General features: G+C 38.8%; 1 protein-coding gene across 1 annotated transcript in view; it reads right to left on the reverse strand.

The window, feature by feature from the left end:
• Window positions 1-3,777, reverse strand: part of LOC121952843 (sodium/potassium/calcium exchanger 3-like) — a 30,990-nt gene extending 27,213 nt beyond the window's left edge. The window contains exon 1 of the mRNA XM_042499693.1: window positions 3,325-3,777. Coding sequence (XP_042355627.1) covers window positions 3,325-3,427 — 103 coding nt within the window. The 5' untranslated portion in view covers window positions 3,428-3,777. The remainder of the gene's footprint in view (window positions 1-3,324) is intronic.
• Between the last annotated feature and the right edge of the window lie 6,663 nt (window positions 3,778-10,440).

The following is a 10,440-nucleotide window of genomic DNA, read 5'->3' on the forward strand; positions in this document are numbered from 1 at the left end:
AAACTGACTAAACTACCTGCTCAGCATGACAGGCAGACAAAGACAGCATCTAACTGGTGAACACAGTAAAGCATTTAAAGAGTCATATAAACCACGAGGAGTTATGGAGACCAACAACAGAGCAAAAAGTAGAGTGAATATTAGACTTTGGCATTCACTCCTGAAACTAATGACTGTAGTAGTCATGAGTATTTATTGGCCCCGGCTCCTACTGGCTCCAAGCAGCAGTGATGGAACTATGACACAAGGGTGGATGCGCTAATCTTAGCAATACATGATTGTACAACCACCAAATATTGTCCATCTCCATCCAAGCAGTGATCGAACATCATTCAAAATGAAACTAATGTAATCTTTTCACTGGCCTCCATGCTGCTTTCTACTATTTACTGACCTTTTTTCCGGCCTGTCTGTAACATTGAACATACTACAGCAAAAATACAAACCTATCAACCAACCAACCAAACAAAAAAGCAAAAAGGCACACTTGACTACTGCAATGCAGAGCTGTGTATACACCTCTGGTTCACTGGCACCAGGAAGGCAGTCACAATCACCTATTTTTAACAGGTTTTTCTGCATTGAAAAAACCCACACACGCTAACTTTGGCGGAAAAAGCTTAATATAGTCTTTAGGAGGACAAAAACATGACTCCAAAAGATACTAATGTTGCTTTGTGCCTGCCGGATGGGTACATAAGCTGTATGCTGAGACATTTGCTCTATTAACTTGATAAAATGATGAGTCAGTTCATATCCACGGCCCGCAAGAAGCCAAAAAAAGTCAATTACTGCTGGTTTAATGTCAACTTCACTGAATAAAAGCATCTCAATTTTCTCATGGTGATAGCTGTCTAACATTTTCAATAAATGCTAAACTTCAGTCTATCTAGTGTTTTGTTAGACATAGCCATGACGTTAGACACACAGGGGATCATATTGTGTCAGCTGTTACTCTCACTGCTGTGAAGCTTTATAAATGTTTCGAAAGGAATCGACCTCTTGCTTGTACAGACGTGGGACAGCTATCTTAGAGATAAAATGTTGGCTGGTGAGGCTTGAAATACTTTGCAAAGCATCAGAACTGCATGTTTGAAATCATGGAAAATGGTTGGTCATCTGCATCCAAGCGACTTGTTCAATATATATTTATGGCTTCCAACAATGTTTAATGCTTCAAGAAATGTTCTGTCTTGACACTATTGCCTTTGCAACTCATAATACATAGGCCTACATTGTTCATCAAGCTGGTGGCAATATTGTGATTGTGATGTATTTTTGTGGTATCCAATGTTGTTTGTTTTTTGGGGCATTTTGCCAGAATCAGACTGATACTGATACTGAGTGTTGGATCAGCACATCCATAAATGGTTCTCCAAGCAGTGGTATTCAGGATGCTACAGTATGTGTAATATTTTCCAAGCATTGCGAGAGTAACCTGCCTGTCGCCATTACAAACAGCAGACCACATGCCTTGCCCCGTGCTTTTATATGGTTTAAGTTGAGCAGCCTTGATCTCGGTTCAAAAAACCTCTTCTGGTTGATGGCACACTCATAATTTAAAGGTGAAGTATAAATATTAATGACACGGCTCATTCAACAAGACACTCTTCCACCAAGGACCGCCATGAAATACTAGGCTGAAACCTAAATGTAAATCAAATGCTCCCAGTAGAACAAAGTTCCCCCATTCATATCATTATAATGCACAAAGGAGAATGATGTTGTCAGTACAGATGCTGCTGATGAGTGTGTGTGACAGTGTGTGAACATCTGCAAAGGTGATGAGAGGATAATGAGCTGGGGGGTGGGGGGGGGGGGCTTTAGATGCACTGCAGCAAAATACAACATTAAAATATCTGATGTCAAAAAAAAAACAAAAAAGCATACCTCATCTAGCCATTAATGGATACTGGTACAACTGGGGATGGTGCCTAATGTTATGGAGGTTGATGATGAAAGAAGTGAAGGAGAGGTGGGTGTCAGATGTATTAGTTTATATTGTGTTATGAATGGAATTAAATAACAGTTACTATAAACAATCAGATACAATAAATGTATCACGTATCTACATATCACCTGAGTCGAACACTGAATGTAATACAAAGAAGGAGTAACATGTTGCACATTTCATAATGTCCGATGTGTCTGATGTTATTGTCTATTTTTGTTTGTGTGTTGTGTGTATTTATATGAAACAGTCGATGTCCTGGAATGCAAGAAAAAAAAATCTGATTTTTTTTTCGGACAATTTAAGTGACATCAGATCAAATCAAATTTAACAACAATTTAAGCAAATGAAAAACACATTTTTAGCTCAATTAAGTACGGCAGGCAGTGTTTTTAAGGATATGTCCACAAAAATGGATCCTTAACATGTCATATTCAGCAATTCCCCTGAGACAAAAATGAAATAACCCTGGTCAATCTGCACTTACCTACAACTGAACTTATCACCCGTGATTGGATTATACACGCCACCATTTCTGTCTGCTTATATAAATGACAAACTGTCACATTTCTGCAGTGTGAGCGGAGCAAGGCCAGAGGGACAGACCCTGGGAGACGGCCGTGTTAGAAACGACCCAACTAGGATTTAAATATTTAGAACATGATTCAGCTGTCTGACACGCAGCACTGTTTATTACTAAGAAGAAAATGTTTTCCCTTCAAAATGGCACAATGCTTCACAGCAATCAGAACTGTACTTTTAAATTCTGCACCTAAATGTTACAATAATGTGTAATTTGAGGCAGCTTGAATACATTTTCATCCAGAATGCAGCACCTGTCTACACTAATATTTAAACTTATGCTTCTATACAAAATACTGCATATATATTCATATTTAGATCCATATAATCACGGATGAGAGTATATTAGAGCTCCAAATGAAAGCAAAGCACTATACACTGTGCTCTGAATACATGGATTATGCCGCATTTTCTATAACTAAAACAAATGTAGCTCTTTATTGTAGATAATAATAGTTTTATATGGACCTGTTTTGAATCGTGTAATGAAAAATTAATCATTTCCTTTTATTTTCATTCTAATACAGGAAATCAAACTTTAAGTCAATCATAAATCTAAAGTGTGGGCTCCTATGTACTTCATGTAAAATTAAATCTTAATAAATGAATTAATATATAGTGATTAATATTGTCCACACTGTATCATCAGTAGGTACAGCGTCCTTGAGACAAGATTTTAATATGTTGATGTAAAATTAATTTTCCAGTGTGTATCCAAGATTGTCCATAGGATTATTGTGCACGCACGCACGCAGGCGCGCGCAGCCTGTATGTCTATATTAAGGTCTCACCTGGTGCCTGGATGACCTGTGCCAGCCAAATGACGGCGACCAGTCCGAGTCCACAGCAGCAGAACCGCTGGAAGGGCCGCCGGTGCCTCGCTGCTGCTCTCATTCCTCAGCCGGCCGCATATCCACCAGAAAACATCTGTTGCTCTCCCTCTCAAACTTGTTTCACACTTTCTCCTCAAACAAACAGCTCCGGCAGCAACGGCAGCAAGCGACTTCTCTGCCAAGTTGTGTCAAAAAAGAAAGATTCCCGCAATGGCAAGCCTGTTTTTGACCTCCGGACTCAGAGCAGACGCGGTCGCAGTTCACTCCGACAAACCTGCGGCTCGTTCATAGCGAGGAAGCGCGTGAAAAAGCTTTCTGCGTTCATGTGTGCAGTCTGAAAGGTCGACAGCAGATCCCACAGTGAGGTGCAGCAACAGGAGGCGACATGCTCTGAGCTCCGTGAGCTCTCTCTCTCTCTCTCTCAGCTCACACTCTGCGTCTCCATGAGGCGGCCACCAGGAGGCGACAAACTCAGCGCTGCTGGTGCAGAGGAAATGGGCAGAAATGTAAGGTTTTTACAAATACAGTATGTAAGTTTTAGTATATTGTACTCTGAAAGCACATGGAGCCATGGATGGATTACCATCTGCCAAATAAAATAAATAAAAATCTAATTTGTATTGTCTATCTATACACACACACACACACACACACACACACACACACACACATATATATATATGCTCAGGGCAGCATAAAACATAGCCTAGCTACACCATTAAATACAAGCAGACAAATACAATTATCACACATTACAAAGAGCAACCACAACGTCCAGTTAAAATGCAACACAGAGCAGTCAGATACATTAATATGTGCAATTTTTAATTTCAGTGAGAATTTCAGTATCAGTGAGATTGACCAAGAGCACTTTTTGTTTTTTGTCACTAACTCAAATGTCATTCAAATTTCTATAACACAAACTAACTGGGAAGAGACTCAAAAATGCCCAAACAGAGATGCAAAGGAGCTGCAAAGAGACACAAAGTAACCAAAAAAAAAAAAAAGACACAAAATGTCCTCAAAGAGACATAAAGACACACACACACAGATACATAATAACTACAACGAGATGCAAAAACAACAACAAAAAAGGCAAAGCCAAAGTCTTTGTGATATTTAACAGGAGAGGTTTTTGGGGCCTTTTGCATATCTGTACCTAAGAGCCTGTTGTTTCATTATCCCCTCCGTGTCTACCAGTGGTGCCAGCTTCTGGCCTCCCACACTGCATCAAATCCAACTCTTGGGCTCCCCATCTCTCCCCACTCTGCCTGCACCTGAGGAGAGAATAGCTGAACACACCTGCTCCCGACAATTAGTTTTGGATGGAGCAGAGAAAGGCGAAACTGGAGAGTGGCCCCACTTAATGGATTTCAAACTAATAATCCATGCATTACAGGTCCAGTGTGTGGGGTTTAGGAATATATTTTGTGAGATATGGAATATATTTTTTATGTGTTTTATATAGTATGTAATCACCTGAAATTAAGGACTGTCAATTTTTTGTTACTTCAGAATGAGATGTTTATATATGTAGGGAGCAGATCCTTTCCCACACAGCCCGCCATGCTGCAGCATTATGTTTCTACAGTAGCCCAGAACTGACAAACTTAACATTGGCTTTACATTGAGCCATTCATGCCTTTGCATTGGCCAGCACAGTAAGCAGCCCCTACAAAATAAGTGTTGGGGGAAAAAAAAATGTAGAAAAAAAACATTAAAAAAAAAAAAAAGAATCTGTTTTATTCAGTGTTTTTTTTTTTCCACGAGGTCTTTTTGTTTTGAAGAGAAGAAAGCAATAACAATAGATGTCAAATGGCAAAAACCCAGTAAAGAAATTCTAACTAGCATACATCTAAATCTCTGAAATCCTTACTGCTCACTGCCACTAAATTTAACACACACTGTCCCATTAATGCATTTCGAAATAATAATATAATAATCCATGCATAAAGCCCAGGTAACCTTAAAGTGGTTCTAAAGCATTTTTTACATCGCCTGGACATCGCAACAGCTAGTTTTTCAGCTCCTCCTGACTGTTTTCACAAAGGCTAATGATTAGCAGGAGGGTAAACGTGTAGGGACTAATCTTTGTGTAATATTGGTAGTGTACCCCTTTAACAGTGTAAACGTTTTCTTGTTAACAAACAAAAGTTGTGCTTGCATTTCGGGTGTCTGGTTTCTTACCACAACAATGTCGAGAGCATTTCCTTCCTCTTGGGTGAAGCAGGTTTTTGAAAGTCTTGCTCGCTGTTTTTTTTTTGTTTGTTTGTTTTTTGGGTGTATTACTGCGCTTTCTCTGCGCATTACCGCCACCAACTGTCGATCGGCGGAATAACATGTGCATCGCGGTGGGTGTAAAGTGTAGGAAAGGTGTCCAGCAGTCTGTTTAATGACTGTGATGTCCTTTGTGATGTTGAAGGAGTTTTGTAAATGACTCTTCTCAGCTGCCCCCATTGTGGGATCTAATAGTTTGATACACTAGTTTCTACATAACCGGACAATAACAAAATATGATCTACAGCACCCTGATATAATTTGGGTGCTGAGGATGGATATTGATTGATGTCTTTGTTTCAAACATTTAAATCACGAAAAAAGTGTAAAACACATGAATAATAAAAAAATTGAAAAAAAAGACATAATAAATTACATCCACAAATTGCCTTAATTTACATGTTTGAAAAGGAGTAGGAAGAAGTATAAACTTATTTAATTCTACCCCTTTATTAGATATAATTAAATTATTATCAATATCTCCCCTATAGAAATCCAAGGCTTGTAGTATATGTACCGCCATACATATACACACATATATCTAAATATTTACAATTCTGATCATAGTATATACCACTGTTCACCTATATATATTGTGTACTATTTACTCCATTACATACTTCTAGGGTGATAAAGTAATAGCCATGCAAACATACAATATATTCAGATGCAGTGTCAGCGGGGTCAGTCTAAAACAATATTTTTGTTGAGAGTGAGGGGTCAGAGAAACAGCTGTCTTAAAAAGTATGTATGTGTATCTCTTTGTTTTTCCTTTTTCTGTCTTATTTTCTCATCTCTAGCTCTTGAATTAATACTGAAAAAAATGTTAGAAGTGAGGGGACTACTCTGCTGTCTGTTTTGGGAAACAAAGACTACTTGTCACATGGAGACCTTCCAGAAACAGGGCAAAGATTAAGAAACAATGCTGTAGCACTGTCTGCTAATGATCCACCCTGCCACTTTCCCAGAAAGTACACAAACCCTTTTACGTAAAAGTGCATGTAGTGTACAGTAGAAGCAGTCTGGTAAATGTCTCCTATTAAAAATTAAGGCCTTAAGATAGACCTTCACTTCAGAAAAATGACATAAAAAAGCGAGAGTAGCCTCACAGGACATCAGTTAGCCTGCAGTGTCCTGGTGTTTTTCATTCTATAATGTTTAACTGAGTTTATGACATAGGGCAGGACTCTGTGATTAGTTTATCATTGACGCACATGGCTTGTTATATGAGGGGAATCACTTATTAACAGGTTGCATGCTTAAAAAAATGTTGTTTTTTTACACAGAAATGTGTTAAACATTTGATTAGTTGAATCAGAGTCCAACAATGTCAAGAATATAACTTGAAAAAGTTTTGCTTTCTACATTTTTTAAAGTTTCGTTTATGAAATCCTTTGAATAGTTTATAGTTTTGAATAGTTTTACAGAATATTTAATTTGATGGTAGGCTGGATAAATAAACCCCTAGGTGTGTTTCTAAGCAAAAGACGACCTCTTGGATAAAATATTTCTGTATCTGTAGATGTGTGGTATTGATCAAAGCTCTGAAATCTGTCTTAGGCCATACACAATGTTAAGAGGACAGTTCACCCCAAAATAAAAAAAAAACAATACCAGCTGTAGAGATTTCTGACTTCTCTCAAAAATAATGGAACTACATGGCACTCGGATTGTGGCACTCAAAGCACCAAAAAAAAAAAAAAACATTGTCTCTTTCCAGAAATCATGACCTTCTTACACAAGATAATCCACAGACCTTGTTGTGAACAGTTTCATGTAGGAACGATTTTCTTCCTACCAAACTACACCTGCCAAGTGTATCACCTCACAGAGGGAAGCGTGCATCTAAGGGCCCAGACACACCAAGTCGACAGTTAGCTGTTGGTCAATATCGAGCTGTTGGTGAGCGTCTTACATCCTGGTTTTTATTTTTTGTGCCCCACACCAATGGATCCTGTTTGGTCCTTTTTTGCTTTTTATGGCTGATTAAGCCAGATTAATGTCGGAGACGCCGGAGTCTTTTGTTAAATGAAGTCAAAAGTGATTGAAACAAACTTGTTATGGGCTACTAGGTGAGACTTTTCTTTTTTTAGCTACTTTCCACCAAAACCACACTGTAAATATCCTTTAATTCTGGCCCGATAGCTCACCTGAGCTAGCTAATGTTACAGCTCAGCTGAGGAGGACGCCATAATGTTAACGTCTCGCACTGTCACAAGCAAAAGCCTTTCGTTCACGAGTGGATGCACACTTGCTCCTGCGCAGAGACAAGGCCGATAAGTTAAGAGGAAAAATTTGTATTTTAATTTTGGGATGAACTGTTCCTTCAAGTCTCATTTATGGCAGAAAGACAGCAGTAATGCTGCAGGCAGATTCATATTTGGTCTCTTCTACTTGTTGTATGGGTCAACAACAGCCTGGCCATTTAAAATACAATATACACCCTGCAAACCAGGAGTCTAAACACACACACACACACACACCACCACATGGCCTCTGTATTTACAGAACACGGATGAGTCAAACTGGCGTTAAGCCCTTGAGCTGTGTGTGACACATAGCCCCTAGTGAAGACTCCGTCCTGTGCTCCAACCCCAAATAAAGACATAGGCCGGCGCATTGTTGTCATCAGCTCTCCTCCTGCTGTCAGGGCAGAGAAGATGAAGCGTTTTTCTGCGGCTGGTGTTTAGGAAAGCCTTCCAGAGGACAGAGTCCTGGCAAATGTTTGTGTGATGTTGTCGTGCTGTATTATGATCATGGAACAAGCTTTGGAAAGTCTGTTTGTCTTACCTCATGCTGCATCAATTCAAAGACACGGGAATGTGCATCCCATCAGGATTTCCAAGTGTTTTAAAAATATCACCTCACTCTTAATCTTTATGTGTGTTTATATGATACAGGCTGGTTTTATTTTTATATCTTTATAATGGCTCTTTATCCAATATTTTGTATTTAAATTAAAGTTAATGAAATTCTTTTTTAAATAAATAAATACATTTCAGAGTTATAGCATTGTCTGTGCTGTAAGATTGCGTGATATACATGAACCGAATCAGACTTTTATGGTTTGCTCTGTCAGCATTTTTCAGTTCCCTGCAGGATGTTAAGTGACTGAGAATATCTCGACAAAGAAAGCCGGGCCACGACTTTACTGCTATTCTGGTGGAGTTTTGAAGGGTCAGGGACAGAGCTTGGCGCTGCGCTATGCTTGCTCAGCTGATCTAAGAGGCAAACAGGAAGTTAAACGGTCTGTTTCTGGGATCCTTTAAAAGCTGGTGAAGTGTAATGGTCACAGAGCCTTCATTTCTGTACTGCTGATGCAATTCAATGTCAACACCATGGATGGATTACTGAACAGGCCCACCAGGAACAGGCCCAGGGGCTCAAATTGCCAGGGAGGGCCTTCACTTGCAAAATGTCACTCAAATTAACATGTGCAGATCAGGAGGAGACTTAAAATGACCAGAAAGGACACAAAAAAGACCATAAAGAGATGCAAAGGAGCTGCAAAGAAACACAAAATAACCACCAAACAGGCAAAACAACCACAAAGTGACACAAAATGACCAAAAAGACACAAAATGGCCTCAATAAGACATGGAATTACCTCAAAATGACTTCAAAATGACTCAAAACCCCCACGAGGAGACACAAAATGACCACGACAGCTGCATAGTGACCACAAAGAGATGCATAACCAACACAAAGTCTGTGCGTCTTGCTCCCATGAAGGAGAGGTGGTGGTGTTTCTGACAGTGTTGATGACAACACAATCAGTCAGAGGGTGGAGATTAAGTTCTCAGAGATTCTCAATAGTTAGAGTTGTCTGTCATTCAAATCAGTTAAAGTTTTGTCAAATCTCTTCAAAAGCAAAGCCAGATCATTCAGGCAGATATTATTGGCCAAGCAATGTAAACTTATTTTTCACTGCAAATTTGCAAACTTTGTTTATAAAAGAAAAAAAAGATTAAAATGTTTTTTGAATTTTTTTTATGTGTGATGCAACAACAACAAAAATCACATTTAGAAAATGAAGCAGTTTGACTGTGGGAGATGAGTGGTTTTTAATCCTCCTCCTCGGAGCTGCTGGTTTCATTTCAGCCGTGAGATTGATTCACACCTGGAACATCACTGCAAATATCCAGCTGGTACGACTGAAACCCAGCAGCACTAAATGTTTTACCATTACTTTTTTAATATTATGTCTGTTATTTCTTTTCCTTTGCAATTTGTTTAATTGATGCTACAGCCCGAGTCTGGTTTAGAGACGTTATTTCTAATGTAGATCCAGATCTAAAATAAAAAACAAATCATTTCTTAAAGTACCTGCATCATAGCCTTTTCCGGTGGTGAAATAACACTAAATTCTACGTACTGAACCTGAGTACTGCTTCCATCACGGGTCTTTCCCTTTGATACCAAAAACATTATTTTCCTCTAAATAGACTTAATAGTTTTGTATACTACAAACACGTTTCTTAGTTCAACTGCAATGAAAGCCTCAAGTTTTAAGACCTAAAGAGGCCTGCTAGTTCCCACATATAACATAGTGTGTCAGTTTTCATTTACACATTACATATTTATTAATTAATTAAATTAAATTATTAATTTGTGCTTTTGTTCAGCTTACTTTTACACTCAGCTAATTCCTTCTTTTCAGTGAATCTGATTAGGCTATGACCTGTGAGATAAATCATGTTGTTGCTTAAGTAATCCTGAGTTCTGTTCCTTGACAAATTAAGATCTACCTCTCTGTGGTCACCAAGGTCATGTCTAAATTTTCACCGCATCATATTC

The sequence above is a fragment of the Plectropomus leopardus genome, chromosome 13 (assembly GCF_008729295.1).
Source record: "Plectropomus leopardus isolate mb chromosome 13, YSFRI_Pleo_2.0, whole genome shotgun sequence".
In the NCBI taxonomy this organism is placed as follows: Eukaryota; Metazoa; Chordata; class Actinopteri; order Perciformes; family Serranidae; genus Plectropomus; species Plectropomus leopardus.